This window comes from Bos mutus, chromosome 14 (genome assembly GCF_027580195.1).
Source record: "Bos mutus isolate GX-2022 chromosome 14, NWIPB_WYAK_1.1, whole genome shotgun sequence".
In the NCBI taxonomy this organism is placed as follows: Eukaryota; Metazoa; Chordata; class Mammalia; order Artiodactyla; family Bovidae; genus Bos; species Bos mutus.
The window spans coordinates 69,579,161-69,602,247 of NC_091630.1; the positions used below are offsets into that span (position 1 = coordinate 69,579,161).

Genomic DNA, 23,087 nt, shown 5'->3' on the forward strand with positions numbered 1-23,087 from the left:
CACGCGGTCAGAGGCACCCTGCAAGCAAAGGGCCAGCTGTGTTCCAAGAACCTTTATTTGGCCACACTGAAATCTGATTTCAATATAATTCTCAAATGTCACAAAATAGTCTTTCCCCACCCGCCTCCAACCATTTAAAAATGTAAAAACCATTCTTAGTTCTTAGGCCTGTTACAAGGTAAACGGGGACATGAAGATTCTGAAGGTGATTCAAGCACACATGGATTGTGAGCAGCACCAAGCCCACGTGGTCAGGAGCCCTGCCGACCGGCCAGGAAGCAAAACCAGGAGGCTGTCAGATCAGAAGCAGCTGCTGCATTGGCGAAGCCTCCTTGGCTGTCTGTGATTACATTTCTCAGACCTGCATGCATTTACAGACTGACTCCAGCTCAGGTTTTGTGGAGGTCCCAGGCCAGCGTCCTCAGGCTGATCACCAGGCTTCACAGACGTGGGCACAGGCCTGCATTTGGCCCACGGGGCACACAGTGGGCCAGCCCCAACAGGACCATGTTGATTCCGAGTCCAGGTGCTAGAGTGTGTTTAAGGCTGGGTCCTCGGGCCCTTTTTGGCTGGCCTGCAAGTGCTGTCAGGAAAGACAAGCATCCTGTGGTGCAGACCCTGGAGTCCAGAGGCCCTGCACCCCTTTGCACGTCATTACCAGGAAGTGGCCAGGAGGACTCCCTTGTGGGGAGGGCCCATCCGATGACAAACCACTTTCTTAGAACCAGCAGAGGGTGGGGGTGTGGCATGTCCACCCAGGACCTTGATCTTGTCCCACTATTAGGTGGCTCAAAAGGCCTAAGATATGGCCCACTTAGAGGTGCCCACCTTGCCAGGCTCTGAAGGCAGTGACCACCTGGTTCAGCACAGCAGCTGAGGTGGGGACGTAACCTCTGGTGTCTGTAGAGGTCCCTGCCGTCTTGCACTGACTTTCAGACACAAGTTGTGGGTGAAGCGGGGGGTTACAGCTGCTGCAGATGCACACTGTCTGCATGGTGCCCCACCCAGGGCAGGAGCACAACGAAGTTGCAGGTGGGGCAATCCTGTCCCAAGACAGTGCTGCGACCTACACACCTTGTGCCAGGGAAGCAGCCAATCAGGCTGAGCTGCTGGGGGGTTGAGTCCCGTCTACTTGCTGAGAACATCCTGGACTTTGCTGTCCCAACCTCTCCAGGCACCTGGAACGGCTGGCACTTGTTCTCGGAGAGAAAACCACAGGCTGCTTCTGGGCTACATCACACAAGGTGAACCTGGCTTAACACAACCCGTGTGATGTGACCCACCAAGTCCTGTTGCAATAAACCCTCAAGTGACCTCAGGGTCACCTGTCGGACACCAGAGACATGGCCCCTCCATGGAAGACAGCCCTTTGCCCTGTGATTATCGTCAGTGGTGCCAAAGATCGCCAGGTCTCGGGGTGGTCCTGGGTAGCAGCTGGTGACACTCCTCATCCTAAGTCCCCCTGCACAGCCCAGGGCCCTGGGCCATGCGGGAACTACCGCTGCATGTCAGCCTCATCCTGCAGCTCGCAGGCCTTGAGCTGCTCCAGGAGCCGCTCTGCAGCCCAGCCTGTCAGTCAACCAGAGCAGCGATGTTCCCTGCACGTTCCTTCCGCTGGTGACAAGATGGCCACATACTCTGACCACTTGACCCAAGCCGGGCTGTGCTGGCAGAGAAAACCTGAGCAGGAGGTGATGCCAGCAGAGTGGGCTTGCTCACTGGCACCCATGGGCCCTCTGCCCTGGGACCTGTGGGGCCCGTTGAGGCCACACCCCCATGCTGATCCTGGTGAGCAGGCGTCTCCAGCACCCATCGGCCTATGCAAAGGCACCAGCTCACGCGTCTGCCTGCAGACCTTCCAGTTCTGGTGGTCCGTGTGGCTGGTGTTTTGAGGGTACGCAGAGGCGTACCACCAGAGGGTGGCGTCCTCGGGGCTGCTCTTTCATTCTTGTAACCACTATAAGACAACGCTCGGGGAGGCCACTGGGTTCTGGACTTACGGCAGGCCAGGGACACTGTCCCCAGGCCTGGGTGCTGCTCCTGGCGTGCCTGCATGGACCCAGCACCTCCCCAAAGAGAAGGGCTGCTCTGCGAGGCATATCCGCTGAGGAGAGCAGAAGGGGAGCCCAGGCACCCCCCCAGCAGCCCTGCACAAACACATCCTTGCTGCAGAAGCCAGTCTGGTACCTGGGGCCTAAGGAAGGCGTCCTGGGTGACTTCTTCCACCCCCTCAGCCGGTGGGGCTGCCGGGGCTCATCTCACGCCTCGTCCGCAAGGTCCAGGGTCATCCCTCTGAGAGCTCAAATGCTACACGTGTCACCCTGATGGAGACACGAGCTTTATTGGAGGGGATAAGGTCAAACGTGCCAGCAGAAACATACACCACGTAGGAATCTCAACACTCCCTAAGACAGCAATTCTGAATCTTCCCCAGTTTTCTAGATCTTCAGTGTAAAAGATCCCATGTCAAATAAATTAAGGCTGTAGGTTTATTCACATTTATACACATTTGTAAAGGTAAGTGGTCTAGCCCATGTGAATTTTCTGATGCTGAGTAAGCCTTGAGCTCCTATTAAAAGCTTTGTCACATTCATTACATTTGTAAGGTTTCTCTCCAGTGTGAATTCTCTGGTGGATAATGAGATGCGACCGCCACCTGAATATTTTCTCACATTCATTACATTTGTGAAGTTTCTTTACAGTATTAACTCTCCTACGACTCGTGTGGGTGGAAGCCTCCAGGGTGCTCCCGTACTCACGGTACCACTGGGCACGAGTGTGGATCCTCTGGTGCTCGATCAGGTATGAGCTCCGGCTGAAGGCCTTCCCGCACTCGCTGCATCCATAGGGCTTCACCCCGGCATGGATAATCTGGTGCTGGAAAAGGGTGGAATTCTGGCTGAAGGCCTTCCCACACTCACTGCACTTATATGGCCTCTCGCCCGTGTGCACCCTCTGGTGTATTGTGAGCTGTGTGCTCATGCTGAAGGCTTTTCCACATTCGAGGCACTCGTAGGGCTTCTCCCCCTTATGAATCCTCTGATGGTAAATGAGGCTCGAGCTCTGGCTAAAGGCCTTCCCGCAGTCACTGCACTCGTACGGCTTCTCCCCGGTATGAATTCTCTGATGCTGAATGAGGTGTGAGCCCTGGACAAAGCCCTTCCCACACTCATCGCACTTAAATGGTTTTTCTCCAGTGTGAGTTCTCTGGTGGCGAATAAGTCGTGAGCTGCAACCAAAGGCTTTTGAACACTTGTTGCATTTATAAGGTTTCTCTCCAGTGTGTGTCAGTTGATGCTGACTCAGGCGGGAGACCCACCGGAAAGCCTTCCCACACTCGTCACACTTAAATGGCTTCTCAGGAACATGCATCCTCTGACGTGCACCCAGGCTGGGACTCTCCGGGGTTCTCGGGAGCTCAAGCTTCTCCGCAGCGTGCATCCGCTGGTGCTGAGCTAGGGTTGAGCTCTGGCTGAAGGCCTTGCCGCACTCCCGACACGGGTAGGGCCGCTCTCCCGTGTGGGTCCTCTGGTGCCTGGCCAGCTGAGACTGCTGGCTGAAGGCCTTCCCGCACTCCCGGCAGCCATAGGGCCTCTCTCCCGTGTGGACCCTCTGATGATGGATGAGGCTGGAGCTCTGCCCAAAGGCTTTTCCACATTCTTCACACCTGTAGGGCTTCTCCCCAGTGTGAATCCTTTGATGCTGAATAAGTTTTGAGCTCAGGCGAAAGGCCTTCCCACAGTCGGTGCACTTAAACGGCTTCTCTCCAGTGTGGATCCTCTGATGCTGAGTAAGCTGTGAGCACAACCTGAAGACCTTCCCACACTCCCTACACTCATATGGTTTCTCTCCAGGAAAGGTACTCAGAGGTCTCCCCTGGAAGCAATCGGATAACTGTTTTTGGCACTCTTGGCATCTGTTGGGTTTCTGCTGGGTATTCACTTCCTGGTGTAGAGCAGCATCTGAAGGAGATCGCAGACTCCTGCCACATACATCGCACCTTCCGAAGGACCACTGACTTTGATCAGGCTGACAACCCAGGCGGCCACTGCTTCCCCACTCACCATGACCCTGGAACTCGTCCTCGGTGAAGGCCTTCCTGGGACCCGTGGTCCCCATGTTCAAGAAGTTTTTATGGAAGAGGGAGGTTGGCTGTCTCTGTGAACAGACTTCAGGATCTGAGGTGTTTCCAAAGCCAGGACTCTGGGGAAAGTTCTGGGGCAAGGTTTTGACCATGACCCCCCCGGATTCTGATTTAAAACTGTCCATGTCCTGCTCACCATCGGTCCCAACTGTAGAATCTGAAATGAACAGGAAGCAAATTGCTGCTAATCCCCTGTGCTCAGAGAAAGGAGACTGGGGGTTGGGGGTGCATACCACCCCTGGGACTGAGCCCCCTCCCAGGACAGGCTGTACTGAGCATTTGGAAAGATGCAATGAGAAGTCAATGCCTTTTGACAGTGGTCAAAATCTGGTTCTGTTCATGCTTAATGCATTCATTCAGTTACTATATACCTGGAAGACTCCAAAGAGCCACTCTCCTACATGGAGAAAAGGTCATCTCACAGGGAATGAGTACGAGGAAAAACCCACAAAGAGGCAAAGTTAGCCCAAAAGGGTGGAGGATAAGAGGCAGGGTTAGGGTGCCTGTGAGAGGAAGTAGAGTAAGGAGGAAAGAGGGGCTGAAAACTGAACAGAGGGGTGTTATGTACTGAGAAAAATGAGGCACAAGAGCTGCCAAGGGGCGCACGGGTGAGTCCAAGAGAGATGGGCCTCAGCTGTCCACCGGGCAGGGTTCTCTCCAGCCGCTGCCAGTCCTGCCCTCTGACTCACACTGCTGCGTCCATCCCTTGCTGCCCTGCCCCTCAGCTTCCAGGTGGCCACAGTGACTACACTGGGCTACGCTGACGCCTCCTTCCTGGGGGTTTCCAGAGGGCCCACCTCCCTGCTTGCCCTCCACATGGAGGGATGGAGGGATGTGGCCACCAGCCAAGGAATACCTGGGGCCACCAGAAACTGGAATAGGCAGGGAGGATCCTCCCCTACAGGTTTCAGAGGGACACAACACTGCTTGTGACTTGATCCTGGACATGTGGTCCCCACAACTAAGGAACAGTACATCTCGGCTGTGGTAAGCCTCCAGTCTATGTGCTTTGTTACAGCAGTTTCAGGACACCAACACAGCCCTGGAACTTCATCTGAGAGGCTGGGTCACCCAGACCCCATGAAACTCTGGAGGGAGCATGGCAGTGGCAGGTGAACAGCTGCTCAGAGTCACACGTGTGCCTTTGCTTAATATGATTAGTAAAATTCAAACTAACAAAATGTGGTTCAAAAACAAACTGTCTTGCTATAATGCACAGGAGTTCTATGCCCTTGCTTTTCTGTAGTTTAGTCTCTCCTGAGGCTGCCCCATGACTGGCCTACGCCTCTAGGCCCACCCCACAGCATACCCAGCCAGCTCAGCAAAGCTGCATGGACAGCCTCTGGGGTCCCCCTCCAGCTTCCCACCTGAGCCCTTGCCGGGCATGGGGACCCTGAATCCCTCCTGTGCCCAGAAGCCTCACCTGTCCGGGTGGTCCTGGCTTCCTCTCTCCCCTCTGCTCCTTGCAGGTCAAGGACCCATGGATCCTGCCCCTGTTCTAGCCGGGAGATCAGCTCAGGCTTGAAGACCAGGAATCCTGCTGTGGGGGCAGCAGAGGAGGAGACGGTATCATTGTGGCTGGGAGTGCAGCTCGGGGCTCAGTTCTCCCTGGTCCCCAGGAGTGAAGGGTTGGGGGCTACTGGAGCACAGGGGCCTCCTGTCCAGACCTGCTGCCTCCTGAGGCTGGACAGAGAGGAGCGTGTGGACTCCCGGTCTGGCCCTGCTGCAGATGGAGACAGGGCCAGGATCGCCAGGGAGTCCTGTCACCCAAGGCTGCAGAACACAGGCCAGCTATCCCCCACGGGGAGAGAAGCAGGCACAGCCAGCACTTCCCTCAGTCCCTTCAGGGATGCTCCAAGAGGTACGGTTGCTTAAGAAACAATACAACAACAAATCAACCAACAAAATGGATTTTAAATCAGAAGGTGTGAAGCCCAATCATCAGCCAGCAGCCCCAGTCTCAAGTCCTCACACAGAGCCCAGGGCCTCAGCAGAGGGCTGGAGACCGGCAGGCACCCCCTGGCACCTGCCTTCTGGGGCCAGTAGCCCCCATGCTGTGGGGCAGCCATGTGAAGTGCTCCCAGCCCACCCAAGGGCCAGTCAAGCCCTCTGGCTAGAGCACTCCTCAGGTGTTCAGCCATGGGGTGGAGAAGGCAGCAGGCAGAGAAGGTCAAAGGCTCAGGTGACAGCAGGACCCCACACTTGACAGGAAATAGGTTCCCGCCAAGCACACGTGTGCGGCTCACAGAGAAACGTCCCTGGGCAGCCAGAAAGGGGGTCAGGCAAAGGCATGAAACACCACCACAGCCTGCACCTGACCCAAGTGCAGCTGGACACAACAGCAACCACAATGGGTGGCTCAAAACTATGACTATCCAGAAACTATGTGATGAGTGAGTAAGTGGCAACTGTATTTACTGTGAGTTACAATTCGTAGGATGCAGCTGAAATGATATTTATGCATAAAATTTCATGTTTTTAAATACACCAACTAGAAACAAGAATGGTAAACACAGAACAGGTAAATACTAAGCTCAAGAAACAGTAAGAAATCTGATTGAGTAGCTGTTCAAGCTATTTCAAGTTTGGATTCTATTTCTATTCACTCAGGCAGAAAGTCCACCTACACTGTGAGCACAGCCAAAAGGTATGAAGGAAAGAAAAGAAACAACACAGCAGACCCAATAAATTAAAAGGGAAGAAGGAAGAAAGGCGGAAAGACTCAGTGACGGAGCGCCCTGCCCCTCCTGCCCCCCAAAACCCACAAGCTGGGTCTCTGAAAGATGAAACAACAGTCTCATAGCAGTCAGTATCAATCACGGTCAACACAGTGAAAAAATGCTGCAAAAATAAATAAGGGAAACAAATACAAACATAACAGACATTAAAAATGAAGAGTGTTCTGAATAAGTACACACTAGAAAAATTGAAAATCTGAGTAGCTGTTTAAGCCATTTCAAGTTTGGATTGTATTTCTACCCACTCAGGCAGAAAGTCCACCTACCCTGTGAGCACTGAATCACATGACGTATGCAAACCTGGGAGCCTGCTTGGCTCACCAAGACTCCTCCTGGGGTCAGCTTCTGACCCACAAGGACTCACAGTCCCAAGCCCCTGCCTAGCTCATGAGGGCTCGAACACATGGCCTCCAGATCTGCAGCCTCTAGCAGAGGCCAAAATAGGTGGGTGCTGACCGATGATGGAAGGGCTAGGGGTGTCCAAATAAAGCCTCACCTAGTCCAGCCACACTGCTGTGGTTCTCAAGCATCACCTCCTTGTAGAGAGCCCTCTGGCCAGGGTCCAGACACTGCCATTCCTCCCGCGAGAAGTGCACGGCCACATCACCAAATGTCACAGCCTCCTGAAAGGACACACACCAGTCTCCTGGCTGTCTCAAGCACACAGACCACAAGGTTGAGTGAGACAGTCGCCAGGCCCCTTTGGTTTTAAAATCGAGGGGAGGAAGGAATTCCCTGGCTGTCTTGTGGTCAGGACTCTGCTCCCACTGTAGGGGGCACAGGCTCAATCCCTGGTCAGGGAAGTAAGATCCTGCAAGCTGTGCAGTGTAGCCAAAAAATAAAATAAAATCAAGGGGAGGGACAGTATGGAGGAGAGGGAGAGACCCAGGTCATGGGGATCTACAACCCTCCCCCAAGAGCCTCAGGCAGGCCCAATCTGAGCAGGGTTTGCTCACTACCTTGGACACACCCGAGACTGGCAAGGGGTCAGCAAGAGGCCGAGGGTCTAGGTCCAGGCCCATTGGGCACGGTGGGTGCCCAGAGGAGCAGGTAGGGGCCTCACAAGACGAGGGAGGGAACAGGGGAAGTCAGACTCCTACCATGAGGCTCGGTGGGTGGGAATCCACGTGTCCTGGCTGAGAGACCTGTTGGCGGTTACCAAAGAGTCAGAGGTCACGATCCTGGAGGCCCCAACCTCTCACTTCCAGACTAATCGAGGGGGCACCACGTCCTCCAATCTTTTACTTCCAACTCCAAGTGTTCTCTGGCAGGGACTTGTGGTGGGGCCAAAATGGCTGTAGCACTACAGTATCTGCCCTCCGAAGCTTCATTCGTCTTTCAGAGAGTGTGACATGGAAGAATTACTCCACAAACATGTAATGGGTAGTTGCCATGTGTACCAGGTGCTCGGCTAGGCAATAGGGATGTGGCAGTGAATAGCGCACAAGGACTCTACCTCCTTGGAGCAGCCTAGTGGGGTAAAGAGTTAACTGACCATGCAAACAAACCAAAACTACAACTGTGATGACAGCACAAGTACAAGGGACTCAGAAAGCATTTAAACTAGGAAACTCTGACTTAGTCTGATGGGTCACTTCCCCTAGGTGCTAACTCGGTGCTAATCGGGGTGGGGAGGGAACTCGTAGGCAGCAGGAACAGAGTGTGCAAGGGCCAGAGGCAAGAAGGACCCTCCGAGGCAGGAAGGACTAGGGCTGAATGAGCCAGTGGGGCAAGATCTCAGGCAGCAAGATGAGTCATGGTGTGACGGGCGGCTGGAGTAGACAGGAACCAGAAGGATGGACTGCAGGAAAAGAGGAGGGGACACCTGACTACACCCCAACCCTTGTACAAAAACCTGACCCCTCTCCGGGCATCCCCCTGGGAGGTCAAATAGAGAAGTAGACTTCCTAGGGGAGAGTCTGACTCCAAAAGCGGCTTGAGGGAAGAAGCTTTAGGCCATGAGCTGATTCAGACTGCAGTGACCACTGTCAAGCGGTTCCCCACCTGGGCCTGGCCAGCAGCAGGCATGTGCCTCCCGGTGCTGGATCCTGGGTCCCTGTAGAGAAGTACAGGCTCTAAGTAGCAGCCAGAATTAAGAGAAAATACACAGCCTACGATCGCAAGACATAGCCCTTTTGGCCACCTTCATGAAGTCTAGGTCTTGAAGGAGCAGTGAGAAAGGGTAAAAGAGTGCCCCCGAGGGAGATGATGGGTATGCAGGCTGGAGCATGCCTAGACTCGAAGGGGAGGCTACGAGGCTGCCGCGAGGCCGGATCTGTGGGATGACCCCTCCCGCTTCTTCCCGGCCAAGACGGACAAGGCTCGACCACCGCCCTACCCGGCGCCAACGGGCTCTCAGAGCCGCCCGCTCCACCAGCGCTTCCCAGCGGAGAGGCCGGGGGAGCGCGGAGCCCGCCTCATCGGAGGCGGGAGGACGAGGGGGCCGGTAGGAGACCTCTTAGACCAAGGGGAGGAGAACTTGGGCCGCCCCGACGCTAATCTACGCCCTCAGCACCGACTCACCCTCCTGGGGCCAGCCGGAGACTCTAGCAGCGCGACGACGCCGGAAACGGGCCTCGGTCGCTCGCGACCGCTCGCCCCGCAGACTTCCGGTTGCTCTGGGCGGTTCGGAGGCTCAGCCGACTCGGTGGTTCCCAGCCAGTCCCCAACCTAGGAAGCCGGAGACGGGGCGGGGCCAGGTAGCTTGGGAACCGACAGAGCCCGGAGCGGGCGGGGCGGAATCCGGTAAAGGGCGGGGTCACAGTTCAAGGAGGGCGGGGCTGGGGCCGGGGGAAAGCGAGGGCTCGGGCTCGCTGCTGTGTGGCTTGGAGGCGGGGAGTAGACCCGGACGAAACCGGAGGATAGCGACCTGAGGGTCGCCCGGGCCGGCCCCGCGCACCTCTGGTCACAGTCTGGGCCGCTGGTCCCCGCATTGGGTTCTGTGTGCGGGCTGCTGCCGGGCAGAACGCGCCTGCTGGGCCTGTTCCAGGCTCCAGGACTACAGAGACGCCGCTGCCCCAGCTGTGCCCAGTGGAGTACGGGGGCGAGCGGCCAGATGGGGTGCAAAGGAGCCCTGTGGAGAGAGTAGGTTTTCCTGTCCTTGGTGTGGAGATGTCTCGGGCCACGGGCACCGCAGAGTGTGGAGGGGCACCGACAGCCCAGAGATGAGGCTGTGAGGGCTGCAGAAAGGGTGAGGACCACCAGGAGGAGAGGCCCAGGGCAGACGTCAACCGGGACGTCTGGCTGGCGTCCCTGGCTGCGTCGCGGGGCTCGAGGCAGCGGGACAACCTAGGACCCACCGAGAGACTTGAGGTGGTGGGCCCTCAGGCGAAGGGCGGCGCGCCCGGGTGTCAGGTCAAGGCTGCTCCTCGCCGTGCCCTCTCCCAACCCAGCTTTGTCTGGCTCCTGGGGCAGCTTGTTCTGGGTGTTCTCCCATACCCACGCCGTCCTGTGTGTAGGGGGAGGGCACTCCAACTTCTTTGGGATTCAGCAGGAGCCTCCCCTTCGGCAGCCCAGCTCCCTCAGCTTTGGGGAGGATGCTGCGCGTGTATTCCGAGGCCACAGCTTCCCGTGTGGTCCGGGCCCTTGGAACTTCTCACGCTGGACAGCCCTGGAGCGGCAAGGTTGAGGGGAGGGCCCTGACACCAGCCTCGTTGATGATCCAAACCCTGGGGTCCCTGGCAAAGCCCTGGTGAATGGGCGCAAGCCCGAGGAAGGAGGTGGACAGAGTCAGTTCCTGGACAGACACCTAGGGGAGGTGGAAGGGAAAACATAGAATGCTCAGAGGAACCAGCTCTTTTCCCTGGGTGCCTGCGGGGTGTAATCTGGGTCTCCCACCCCACGCCTCCAGATGTTGAACAATTTTCAGCTCTCCCATTGCCACATCCTCCCTCATAACTCTGAAAGCATCTGTGCAAAAGATGAATAGATGAAGAAATGGGGAATGGGAAAGGACTGGGTGCACACCTGCTTCTTAACCCTAACCCCTAGCCAAGTACTCAGGCACCCTGAGCTCACTGGTGTCCTGACCTACTGGGTCCCCCTTCTGCAGGAGTGTCATCACACTGCACCATCTTGAGCCAGGAGGTCCTGGCAAACCTGGGCCCCAGCCTAGCCCCTCAAGGAGGGGAGTACTCCTACTCAAGATCAGGGGAGCACTTCTACTCAACGTGAGGCTGACCCAGGGAGCAAGAAGGGGAGCAAGGGCTGACACTGGGATCTTCAGACTGATGACAGAACCACCTCAGCTGCCACAAGAGTCTGGCCCAGAGTGTCCACCCGGCAGACACCTGGGCAGTGTGGAAGGTGTGGGGACCAGGGTTCTGAGGGTGCTACCTGGATGCAGGGTGAAGGAGACTGTGTCTGTCCACTGCAGGCCATTCCAGGGCCTCCACACCTGCATTCCATAATCCTCACTGAGCCTTAGACCCACTGAGCAAACAGACTGTTAACAGCCAGGGGCCTGCATGGTCCCCAAATGGTCACAGTGCCTCTTCTCTGGGCAAACCCAAATCACTTTCCGGCTATTTCCAGCCTGGGATTAGGATTCTGAGCTGTAAGTGTTCCCAGGGGAAAAGCCATGCTTGAAAGTTATTTTCGAGGACTTCCCTGTTGGTGCAGTGGATGGGAGGGGACACAGGTTTGATCCCTGGTCTGGGAGGATTCCACATGCCTCAGAACAACTAAGCCTGTGTGCCACAGTCACTGAACCTGGGGTACAAGAACTGTTGAAGCCCACATGCCTAGAGAGTGTGCTCTGCAACAAGAGAAGCCACCAGAATGAGAAGCCCACACATGGCAATGAAGAGTAGACCCGCTTGCTGCAACTAAAGAAAGCCCACGCAAAAGCAACGAAGACCCAGCACAGCCAAAAATCAATCGACAAATAATTAAATTATCTTTGAGAATTCCCTGGCAATCCTGTCATTAGTTCTCCACATTGTCACTGCTGAGCACACAGATTCACTTCCTGATTGGGGAATTAAGATGCCACAAAATGTGTGGACAGATATGTATATATATTTTTAAAGAGATGTGTTTCCAAGGCCACTTTCTGTAGTCTAGTAGATGGCACAGGGAAATAACACTTTCAGTGAAGTGGGACAGAGCTGCTGAAGGCTGTCACTATCCCCGAACACTCAGGAATCTCCTGGAGAGTTAAAATGTATGTGGATTCTGTTTTAATCAGGGATGGTAAGATGTCAGAAAAAGCAAAAGTGTTCCAGAAAAACATCTATTTCTGCTTTATTGACTATGTGGATCACAATAAACTGTGGAAAATTCTGAAAGAGATGGGAATACCAGACCACCCGACCTGCCTCTTGAGAAACCTATGCAGGTCAGGAGGCAACAGTTAGAACTGGACATGGAACAACAGACTGGTTCCAAATAGGAAAAGGAGTATGTCAAGGCTGTATATTGTCACCCTGCTTATTTAACTTATATGCAGAGGACATCATGAGAAACGCTGGGCTGGATGAAGCACAAGCTGGAATCAAGATTGCTGGGAGAAATATCAATAACCTCAGATATGCCTCCCTTATGGCAGAAAGTTAAGAAGAACTAAAGAGCCTCTTGATGAAAGTGAAAGTGGAGAGTGAAAAAGTTGGCTTAAAGCTCAACATTCAGAAAACTAAGATCATGGCATCCGGTCCCATCACATCATGGCAAATAGATGGGGAAACAGTGGAAACAGTGGCTGACTTTATTTTTCTGGGCTCCAAAATCACTGCAGATGGTGACTGCAGCCATGAAATTAAAAGACGCTTACTCCTTGGAAGGAAAGTTATGACCAACCTAGACAGCATATTAAAAAGCAGAGACATCACTTTGTCAACAAAGGTCTGTCTAGTCAAGGCTATGGTTCCATACATACAGTGGTCATGTATGGACGTGAGAGTTGGGCCATAAAGAAAGCTGAGCGCCAAAGAATGGATGCTTTTGAACTGTGGTGTTGGAGAAGACTCTTGAGAGTCCCTTGGACTGCAAGGAGATCCAACCAGTCCATCCTAAAGGAGATCAGTCCTGGATGTTCATTGGAAGGACTGATGTTGAAGCTGAAACTCCAATACTTTGGCCATCTGATGCGAAGAGTTGACTCATTTGAAAAGACCCTCATGCTGGGAAAGACTGAGGGTGGGTGGAGAAGGGGACGACAGAAGATGAGATGATTGGATGGCATCACCAACTCAATGGACATGAGTTTGGGTGAACTCCGGGAGTTGGTGATGGACAGGGAGGCCTGGCATGCTGCGGTTTATGGGGTCGCAAGGAGTCGGACACGACTGAGTGACTGAACTGAACTGAACCCTGCATATAAGTTAAATAAGCAAGGTGACAATATACAGCCTTGATGCACTCCTTTCCCAACTTTGAACCAGTCTGTTGCTCCACGTCCAGTTCTAACTTTTGCTTCTTGACCTGCATACAAGTTTCTCAGGAGACAAGTAAGGTGGTCTGGTATTCCTATGTCTTGAAGAATTTTTCACAGTTTGTTGTGATCCACACAGTCGAAGGCTTTAGTCAATGAAGCAGAAGTAGATGGTTTTCTGGAATTCTCTTGCTTTTTCTCTGATCCAGTGGATGTTGGCAGTTTGATCTGTGGTTCCTCGCCTTTTCTAAATCCAGCTTGAACATCTGGAAGTTCTCGGTTCATGAACTGTTGAAGCCTAGCTTGGAGAATTTTGAGCATTACTTTGCTAGCTTGTGAGATGAGTGCAATTGTGCAGTAGTTTGAACATTCTTTGGCTTTGCCTCTCTTTGGGATTGGAATGAAAATTGACCTTTTCCAGTACTGTGGCCACTGCTGAGTTTTCCAAATTTGCAGGCATATTGAGTGCAGCACTTTCGCAGCATCATCTTTTAGGATTTGAAATAGCTCAAGTGGAATTCCATCACCTCTACTAGCATTGTTCATAGTGACGCTTCCTAAGGCCCACTTGACTTTGCACTCCAAGATGTCTGGCTTTAGGTGAATGATCACACCATCATGGTTATCTGGGTCATGAATATCTTGTTTGTATAGTTCTGTGTATTCTTGCACCTCTTCTTAATATCATCTGCTTCTGTTAGGTCCATACCATTTCTGTCCTTTATTGTGTCCATCTTTGCATGAAATGTTCCCTTCATATCTCTAATTGATGAGATCTCTAATCTTTCCAATTCTATTGTTTTCCTCTGTTTCTTTGCGTTGATCACTTAGGAAGGCTTTCTTATCTCTCCTGGTGTTTGGGGTCTTTGTTTACATTTGGCCAATTATTTTGTTTCTTTCTTCACATCTGACTGTCCTTGGATCCTCCCCAATATGTGTGCACAACTTTTTCCTAAGATGAATCCCAAGGCAGAGGCCTGTGGGTGCATGTCCACACTTGTAATGGGGTGGGGCTCCCTTGCTTTTCGACACCCATGAAGCCTTCCTGTGCAAGTGCAGACAGAGAAGTCTTCCTTAACCTCAGGAGTGGTCATCTCATTGCTTTAACAGAGCTCAGTTTTTGCCACTAGCTTTGTCCTTGAAGTGTCAGGGTGAGAACAAAGCTTGAATTTTACTCCAGTTGACAAACACCAGGTGTCCAGCCCAGGGGCCCATCTCCTAACTCTAACCCTAACCCTAATACCACCAAAAGTGAAAGTGAAAATCATGCAGTCATGTCTGACTCTTTGTAACCCCATGGACTATATAGTCCATGAAGTTCTCCAGGCCAGAATACTGGTATGGGTAGCCTTTCCCTTCTCCAGGGGATCTTTCCATCCCAGGGATTGAACCCAGGTCTCCCACATTACAGGTGGATTCTTTACCACCTGAGCCACAAGGGAAGCCCAATACCGCTAAACTGCATACTTATAAATGACTAAGATGGCAAATATTATGTGTATCTTACCATGCTTTAAAAAGTTGGAAAAAAAATGTCAGGGCTAAAAATGCACTTTGTTTGGGAAAAGGGTACCTCTTTAAGTACATTCTTAGCTTATTAGTGACAAGACCACATTTTGCAAGTACTTCAGAGATTTGCTAATAGGCAATGGCACTCCACTCCAGTATTCTTGCCTGGAAAATCCCATGGACGGAGGAGCCTGGTGGGCTGCAGTCCATGGGGTTGCTAAGAGTCGGACACAACTGAGCGACTTCACTTTCACTTTAATATATATATTTATATATATATATATATATATATATATATCTTTGGCTGGGCCAGGTCTTAGTTGCAGTATGTGGGATCTAGTTCCCTGACCTGGGATCGAACGCAGGCCCCTGCATTGGGAGCAGACAGTCTTAGCCCTTGGATCATCAGGGAAGTCATTAATATTTTTTCAAAATCAGAAGAAAATCCCCATTATGCTTATGTTAATGAGCAGCAATTAACTCAAAGTGAAAGTATAAAGGCTCTATTGTGTGTGTTTGCTGGACAACTCCAGAATATTCAGTTTTTCTGTAGAACAACAAATTAGGAGAGTGGATGAGACAGTTTCCAGATATACAACACAGAGCACGTGGGCAGACACAGGAAAGGGTGGAGTGAACAGAAGAGCTATTTGTCCACGGAAAGGGACAAGTAAGTTAAGAAGGCCCCATACACAACCCCTAAACGTCCAAGAGGCCCCCAGGAGGCCCCCAAATGCAGATAAAATCACAGCGGCTGGACTGGCCTGCAATGTGGGGCCAGATGATCACTGAGTGGTGTGTGTGTGTCGGGGTGGTGGTGGTGGGGGGGCTCTGCTGGGGGGTTGCAGGAGCTCTGAAGCCAGAGAGCCCACTACCTGACACAGCTCAGAGGCAACGGCCTGTCTGCACCTCAGGCCAGCATTCATCACTGTAGGTGGGTCTTTCAGAGAATGTTTTTTAATTTTTCTCTAATATTTATTTATTTGGCTGCACTGGGTCTTAGTTGTGGCATGCAGGCTCTTCCATCTTCCTTGAGGCATGTGGGCTCTTTAGTTGTGCCATGAGAACTCCTAGTTCTGAGACCAGGGATTGAACCCTGCCCCCTGCAGTGGATATGTAGAGTCCTATCCACTGGACCAGGGAAGTCCCCCATGCACCCTTAAAAAAACCCCATTTTAGAAGTAGAATACACAAACAGGAGATAAAAACACCTTCAGCATGCACAACTCTTGTCAACAAGCTGATCCTGCCCAGCTTGAAGGCTCCCTTTGCTCCCCCTGGTCACTCTCTCAGGCCACCTCTCCCATCTGTGCCTGAGCTTGGCCCCTCTAACTTCTACAGCCCTGGTGATTTTTGTAGGCTTACTTTATATTCTTCATGCGTATTCACTCATCTAACCCTCACAATGATCTTATGATAGGTAGTATTATTGTTCCCATCAAAGACAGCAGGAGTATAGGGTTCTGTTTGCCAAAGATGCTAGCGTGGGGAGCATAGCTGAAAAAGAAGAGGGGCATGGTTACTCGAGTTTATTCCAAATTACTCATGTGTGTAGGTGTGAGAAGAACAACTTTTAAAGGAAGTGGAACTCGGTGGTATTAGAGGGCACCCCGGCTGACCAGTGTGAGCAATGGCACTGTGTGGGGAGTGCCTCATCTGGGGACAAAGGCAGTTGGGCCCCTCCTGAAGATCTGAGATCCCCATGCCCAGGGAGGCTGTCCTCACCACCCTGAATGGCCCGGATCTGCAGAGACCTGGCTGTATATCAGGCTCAGTTGCCTCATGTGGAAGCCGACATTCAGACCAGTGAGGGGAGCTGAGGCACAGATCTCGGACTGTGGGAGGTTCGCCAGCCAGTACTACCATCTCTGCATAGATGCACCAAGCATGAGGCAGGGGTGTGCACCTTCCAAGCCCCACCATCAGCTGCCCTTCCTTGAGTCTACACATGTGCCTCAAGGTAGGCCTTAGGGAGGAGTCCACATGAGCACCACCCCTGGAACAGCAGGTCTCAGGCTTCCCTGGGCCCATGGCCCCCAGTGGGGGCTCACAGCCACCAGACACGCCCTGGCTCCTGGGCTTGCACTGCTACCTCTGTCGTACCCAGACTGTGGTGAAAGCCTGGACACAAGCCTGGAGTGGGTTTGGTCAGCCTTATTCTGGCTGCATCCACAGCTTGGGAAGCCAGTTTAGGGTCAAAGGGAGAGTGCAGGGCCGTGTGTCCCGCCCCGCCCCTCCCCCATACTCCATCCCAGGGACCCCACAGCACACAAGTCCAAGCACTGTCCCCACTTCCATCCCTCTGACCTTCTGGTCCTTTGAGGAGCTGACCTCAAAACCCCTCAACCTGCCCCAAGGAGATCCAGGTGCCCCCTCAGCTCTGGCCCTGCTGTGGGAAGTGCTGCCCCCTGGTGGGCTCTCCTTGACACGCCCAGCCGGTTGTCTCTTAACTGGGCCTCATGCACAGTCCCCTCTGCTCCCTCGTGGCTTCAGAACGTGGCCACATGGCCACTTCCTTCCCGCTCCTGTCATCTTCCGATGTCTCCCTGGCATCCACCCCTGCGAGGCCACACTGGAGCAAAAACATCACCCCGGAGTCCCGAGCACAAGCTCCTCTGCTCCGTGAGACCCCTCCCTACCTCGCCGGGTCTCCCCCTTCAGGCCTAATCTGCACACCCAGGGTCTTGATCACTAAACTCTCCCCGTCTGCGCCTACTCTGTTATCATTCAGGGGTTCCACCTCCTCTTTTGCTAACTCCAGGGACCTTCTCTGGAAAGACTCCTCCCACTTCTCCAGGAGACCCCTCTCCGAAAGAAAGAAAGATGTATCTTGCTGGAGACTCCCTGCCGGGTAGCCTTGCCCACCCAATCCGCGGCCCCTCTGCTAGAGAGCAGCCTCGCCGCTAGACCCGCGCCGGGTCTTAAGTGCAGCGCCGGCCGGTCTAACTCAGTGCGCTTGCGTAGAAGGCCGGGAGCGCGGGAGGAGCTACGGGCGACCTCCATAGAACTACAAGTCCCGGTGTGCATTGCGGCGGCGGCGGCCCTTGGCCGGAAGGTTACGGGCTCTCGGCCCCACCCCGGAAGATAAGGCGGCTCTCTAGGGCCGTGTCCCCTCTTTGGGCCGCGCTCTGCACCAGGTAGGACGTGTTGGTGCTATCCGGAGCCATCCGGCGCCCCCCGTCGTTCTAGGCTCCGCTAGGGACCCTAGCTGACTCTGGAAAAAGCGCCGGGGGCGTACGGCTGGGGCTGGGGACACGGAGGATCCTGAGGGCGGGAGGAGGAGCCAAGGGAGCGGGGCCCCTGAAGCCCGGTGGTGGGGATGCCAGGGCCGAACGGCTGCTGACTGTGAGCTTCCTTCAGGTCGCCGCCATGGGCCGCGTGATTCGTGGGCAGAGGAAGGGCGCCGGCTCCGTGTTCCGCGCACATGTGAAGCACAGAAAAGGCGCCGCGCGCCTACGCGCCGTGGATTTCGCCGAGCGACACGGATATATCAAGGGCATCGTGAAGGTTCGGGGCGTGGGCCGGGACGGGTTGGGGCGCGGGGCGCCCAGCGGGACCCCCAAGCCGCTCACGCTGCCTCGACCCGCAGGACATCATCCACGACCCGGGCCGCGGAGCGCCCCTTGCCAAAGTGGTTTTCCGGGATCCGTACCGTTTTAAGAAGCGGACAGAGCTGTTCATCGCTGCTGAGGGCATCCACACCGGCCAGTTTGTGTACTGTGGCAAGAAGGGTGAGCTCCGCGCCGAGGTGAAAGGTCTTGATGGGGAGGGACTTGCGGGGCCTGGCGGTTTACAGCTTGGGTCCAGGCAGGAACGTTAAGGCTGCAGTCTTCACTTGGGGACACCTGCTTGGCCAGGCGTCCCGGTGAGTGCTCAGAGAGCTGTGGGAGGAGGCTGGCCTTGGTTTTGGCAAGCAGTGGTGAGGACATACCACCTTTCTCTTGCAGCCCAGCTCAACATCGGCAACGTGCTCCCGGTGGGCACCATGCCTGAGGGCACCATCGTGTGTTGTCTGGAGGAGAAGCCTGGTGACCGAGGCAAGCTGGCAAGAGCCTCTGGAAACTATGCCACAGTCATCTCCCACAACCCTGAGACAAAGAAGACGCGAGTGAAGCTGCCTTCGGGCTCCAAAAAGGTCATCTCCTCTGCCAACAGAGCTGTGGTCGGTGAGTGGAAGGCAGCGGTTGTATGCTGTGGGTCTCCTGTGGACAGCCCGCAGCCAGACGGGCCAGGAACCCAGCTGTCTGCTTCACTCAGGGAGCTTTTTAAGCTTGAGCACAATATGTGGTCTAATTCGGGATACTTGTTAAGTGAGTGCAAGTAGTGCTTGTTTAACTCCTGGTTGGGTGTTGAATGAGAGTAGGTTCAACATGCTGGACTTAAAGTAAAGGCAGGCTTAGTTGCACTCTGGGATAACCTGGATTTAGGTGATCTTTGCTTTTGTGGGCCACCTAGTTAAAGCCACAAAGTGTGTTGAAATGCATGTACTCAAGTTTGTTGGCTGTTTGACAACGTCTTTGAATCCGTGTGGCAAATCCAGTCCTGCTTGGGGGAGACTCTTGAGGGTGTGCTCACAGAATAAGCAGAACAATGGCAGAGAAGTGGTGGGCCAGGTCAGCTGTCCTCTTTGGGGTGGGGAGGAGCCTAGTGCCAGACCCTGCAAAGGGGAGGGCTTCTGAAAAGCTGTGGCTCAAGGTGGGCATTCCAGACGATGTGAGTAAAGCCCTGGTTTAGCTACCCTGTAGCTGAAGAAACTATCAGCCAACAGGCTGTGTGTGTTAGTCGCTTAGTCGTGTCTGACTCTTTGCAATCCCATGGGATTTCCTCTGTCCATGGAATTCTCCAGGCAAGAATACTGGAGTGGGTTGCCATTCCCTTTTCCAGGGCTTCTTCCCAACCCAGGGATTGAACTTGGGTATACTGCATTGCAGACAGATTCTTTACTGTCTGAGCCACTGGGGAAGCTCTAGCTGACAGGCTGTTGCAGGATTTACTGCTTGGTGATGGTTTCCAGGCATTTTTGAGGCTCCTGGGATCATGTGATCCTGAACGACACATGGTGGTGGGGCACTGGCAAGGACATACCAGGGGATGCTCTGCCTGAGGGGAGTGTCCCCCAGCGCTGGGTGGTGGGTGATACATCTCCCTGAGTCTCCTGGTCTCCAACAGGTGTGGTGGCTGGAGGTGGCCGCATTGACAAGCCCATTCTGAAGGCCGGCCGTGCCTACCACAAGTATAAGGCAAAGAGGAACTGCTGGCCACGGGTGCGGGGTGTGGCCATGAACGTAAGTAGCCCAGAAGTGGACAGTGGGGTCAGTATTCAGTGTATGAGGCCTGTGAGACTGGGTGGACAAGTTCCTTCCTGGAGTGTCTCCTCTTGATGGTGGGAGATCTGTGGTTTGAGGTAGCTGATAGTTTGTAAGCACAGGCCGGGTTGAATCTGCCGGTTCCCAAGCCCTCCTGAGGTAGATGAGGGTCAGCCCCACCTCACCATCACCTCCTTCTTCCTGCAGCCTGTCGAGCATCCCTTCGGAGGTGGCAACCACCAGCACATCGGCAAACCCTCTACTATTCGCAGAGACGCCCCTGCTGGCCGGAAAGTGGGTCTCATTGCTGCCCGCCGGACAGGCCGTCTCCGGGGAACCAAGACTGTGCAGGAGAAGGAGAACTAGGGCTGTGGCTCAATAAAGCTTGTTTCTTTTCACAACTGAGCTGTGTGTTTCTGGTTTCAGAGGGAAGGGTCCCCTCTCCGAGGAGTGCCCTGTGCACCAGGGAACAGTGGAGGCTCTGGGGGGTGAGGCTGCTGGGTTGCTTCACACCTTGCCTCTTGTAAATCGCACCCACCCCCTCCCCCCGCCCCCAACACATACAGCAGAGAATCCCACTCGCAAGGAATGTAACCTCCATGTCTCCTGTTTATTACCTTCAACTTGTCTTGAGGGTCTGGGTGCTACTGGGTGTGAGTGGTGCCTGTGGTGCCACAGGCTGAGGGCCAGGGTGTTCTGTCCTGCAGTGGAAGGACCAGACGGGCTTCCTTTTTTGTCATAGCTCACCTGCACCTTGTCTGGAACTTAAATGATAGACTGGTCAAAGCTGATAGGGCCATGCTGGCTTGGACACCAATGTGGGTTGGGGGCCCATAAGTGACAGGACCACGTGCTTCCACAGGCCAGCTAGAGTGCCCTGCCCCCGGTGGATCTGCTTGTGAGCTGGTGTGAAAGCAAGAGCTGCAAGCCACTGTGGGTAACTGACCACAGGAGTGACTGGTAAGCAGACAGGGGTAAGGTAATGGTAAGGGCACAGTAAGGGTGGGTGGTGGGTGGCTGGCTGAGGAAGGATCCCCTCAGTAGCCTGGGTGGAGGGCACTGGCAGCCACCTTCCTAAGTGGCACACAGCAGCTGGTCATCTTGGCTGTCTTGGGATGCTGTGCGGCAGGGCCCCTCGGTAACGGTGTCACTGGTTCCAGGCGGCTCCGTGTTCTCATGGTCCATGCCTGCCGCTAGTGTGAACTTCAGTTTTGGTCTTGCCTTTCTGGGGCCCCACCTGCCCTCAGCCACCCACACCCAGACAGTGACCCTTTGTTGCTGAGACCTCTGTCACGAGAGGACTGTAAGCTTCTTCCTGGAGAAAAGGGCACTGCACATATTTGCCAGGACATAACTTGCTTTACTGGGTAAAGCCTGGGGCTTTGTCCAGGGGGCTGGCAACAGGGAGGGTTTGCTCCAAGAGCATTAAGGCCCCATTTACAGGCATTGGTGCTGGGGGCAGAGGTTTAAAACAAGGGCTATTCTGACCAGTATGTGTGTGTTAGTCGCTCATTCATGTGTGAATCTTCACGACCCCATGGACTGTAGCCCCCCAGGCTCCTCTGTCCATGGGCTTTTCCAGGCAAGAATATGGGAGTGGGTTGCCATTCCCTTCTCCAGGGGATCTTCCCAACCCAGGGATGAAACCTGCTTTGCAGGCAGATTCTTTACTGTTTAGGCCACCAGGGAAGCATTTTCATTTTCTGAGTGATCACATGGCCCTGAAGAAGGTTGTACTTTTCTGCCTTTCAGTTCAGTCGCTCAGTCATGTCTGACTCTTTGCGACCCCACGAACTGCAGCACACCAGGCCTCCCTGTCCATTACCAACGACCAGAGTCCACCCAAACCCATGTCCATCAAGTCGGTGATGCCATCCAGCCATCTCATCCTCTGTCGTCCCCTTCTCCTGCCCTCAACTTTCCCAGCATCAGGGTCTTTTCCAAATGAGTCAGCTCTTTGCATCAGGTGACCAAAGTATTGGAGTTTCAGCTTCAGCATCAGTCCTTCCAATGAACACCCAGGACTGATCTTTAGGATGAACTGGTTGGATCTCCTTGCAGTCCAAGGGACTCAAGAGTCTTCTCCAACACCACAGTTCAAAAGCATCCATTCTTCGGTGCTCAGCTTTCTTTATAGTCCAATTCTCACATCCATACATGACCACTGGAAAAACCATAGCCTTGACTAGATGGACCTTTGTTGACAAAGTGATGTCTCTGCTTTTTAATATGGTGTCTAGGTTGGTCATAACTTTCCTTCCAAGGAGTAAGCGTCTTTTCATTTCATGGCTGCAGTCACCATCTGCAGTGATGTTGGAGCCCAGAAAAATAAAGTCAGCCACTGTTTCCACTGTTTCCCCATCTATTTGCCATGAAGTGATGGGACCGGATGCCACGATCTTAGTTTTCTGAATGTTGAGCTTTAAGCCAATTTTTTCACTCTCCTCTTCCACTTTCATCAAGAGGCCCTTTAGTTCTTCACATTCTGCTTTTAGCTGTAAAGAAAAGGGCCTTCCTGATTTTAGTTGTAGTGCCTTGAGTGGCTGTCTAGGGAGAGTGTCACTGTAAAGAAATTTTGGAATCTTGAGCACCAAAAGCCTTCACCTAGCCTTCGTTGCAAAGCGTCGGGGTCATGAGTCCAGACTGCCAACTGGCGGCAGCCTTTGGAGCCAAAGCTTAGCTCTTACATTGCCTGGCAAATCCCATGGACGGAGGAGCCGTCCATGGGGTCGCTAGGAGTCGGACACGACTGAGCGACTTCACTTTCACTTTTCACATTCATGCATTGAAGGAAATGGCAACCCACTTCAGTGTTCTTGCCTGGAGGATCCCAGGGATGGGGGAGCCTGGTGGGCTGCTGTCTCTGGGGTCGCACAGAGTCGGACACGACTGAAGCGACTTAGCAGTAGCAGCAGCAGCAGCAGCAACAGCAGCAGCAGCAGCAGCTGACTGCTGACCACCGAGACGCGGAGTCCTGTTCCCAGAGCGACCGGAAGGCGCCTCCTGCCAGTATCTCGGAG

General features: G+C 53.9%; 2 protein-coding genes across 8 annotated transcripts; one reads left to right on the forward strand and one right to left on the reverse strand.

Moving 5' to 3' along the window:
• Positions 1–439: 439 nt before the first annotated feature.
• On the reverse strand, positions 440–9,543 carry ZNF7 (zinc finger protein 7). 7 transcript variants are annotated; one of them, XM_070382614.1, is made up of 7 exons: positions 9,406–9,466; positions 8,887–8,938; positions 7,983–8,027; positions 7,379–7,505; positions 5,568–5,684; positions 2,760–4,301; positions 440–2,321 (listed from the first exon to the last, which is right to left on the reverse strand). In XM_070382614.1, exons 2-7 carry the CDS (start codon positions 8,908–8,910, stop codon positions 2,317–2,319), a joined length of 1,860 nt encoding a protein of 619 aa, XP_070238715.1. In that variant the 5' UTR covers positions 8,911–8,938; positions 9,406–9,466; the 3' UTR covers positions 440–2,316. The 7 variants fall into 7 exon arrangements, with proteins under 7 accessions (XP_070238715.1, XP_070238712.1, XP_070238711.1 ...); XM_070382611.1 differs by lacking the exon at positions 440–2,321 and having other exon boundaries at positions 2,476–4,301; positions 5,568–5,681; XM_070382610.1 differs by lacking the exon at positions 440–2,321 and having other exon boundaries at positions 2,476–4,301.
• Positions 9,544–17,776: 8,233 nt separating this feature from the next.
• RPL8 (ribosomal protein L8) lies at positions 17,777–20,468 on the forward strand. Its single transcript, XM_070382671.1, has 6 exons — positions 17,777–17,898; positions 18,122–18,268; positions 18,351–18,492; positions 18,709–18,927; positions 19,931–20,046; positions 20,275–20,468. Exons 2-6 carry the CDS (start codon positions 18,131–18,133, stop codon positions 20,431–20,433), a joined length of 774 nt encoding a protein of 257 aa, XP_070238772.1. The 5' UTR covers positions 17,777–17,898; positions 18,122–18,130; the 3' UTR covers positions 20,434–20,468.
• Positions 20,469–23,087: the final 2,619 nt, after the last annotated feature.

Bases quoted from the DNA above. Each gene is read 5' to 3' on its own strand.
- ZNF7 (XM_070382610.1), bottom strand. From the start codon at position 8,910: ATGCCTGCTGCTGGCCAGGCCCAG. The intron at 8,028-8,886 runs GTGGGGAACCGC...AACCGCCAACAG, and splicing joins CTGCTGCTGGCCAGGCCCAG to GTCTCTCAGCCAGGACACGT. The intron at 7,506-7,982 runs GTAGGAGTCTGA...GTGTCCTTTCAG, and splicing joins CCCACCCACCGAGCCTCATG to GAGGCTGTGACATTTGGTGA.
- RPL8 (XM_070382671.1), top strand. From the start codon at position 18,131: ATGGGCCGCGTGATTCGTGGGCAGAGGAAGGGCGCCGGCTCCGTGTTC. The intron at 18,493-18,708 runs GTGAGCTCCGCG...TTTCTCTTGCAG, and splicing joins TGTGTACTGTGGCAAGAAGG to CCCAGCTCAACATCGGCAAC. The intron at 18,928-19,930 runs GTGAGTGGAAGG...GGTCTCCAACAG, and splicing joins TGCCAACAGAGCTGTGGTCG to GTGTGGTGGCTGGAGGTGGC.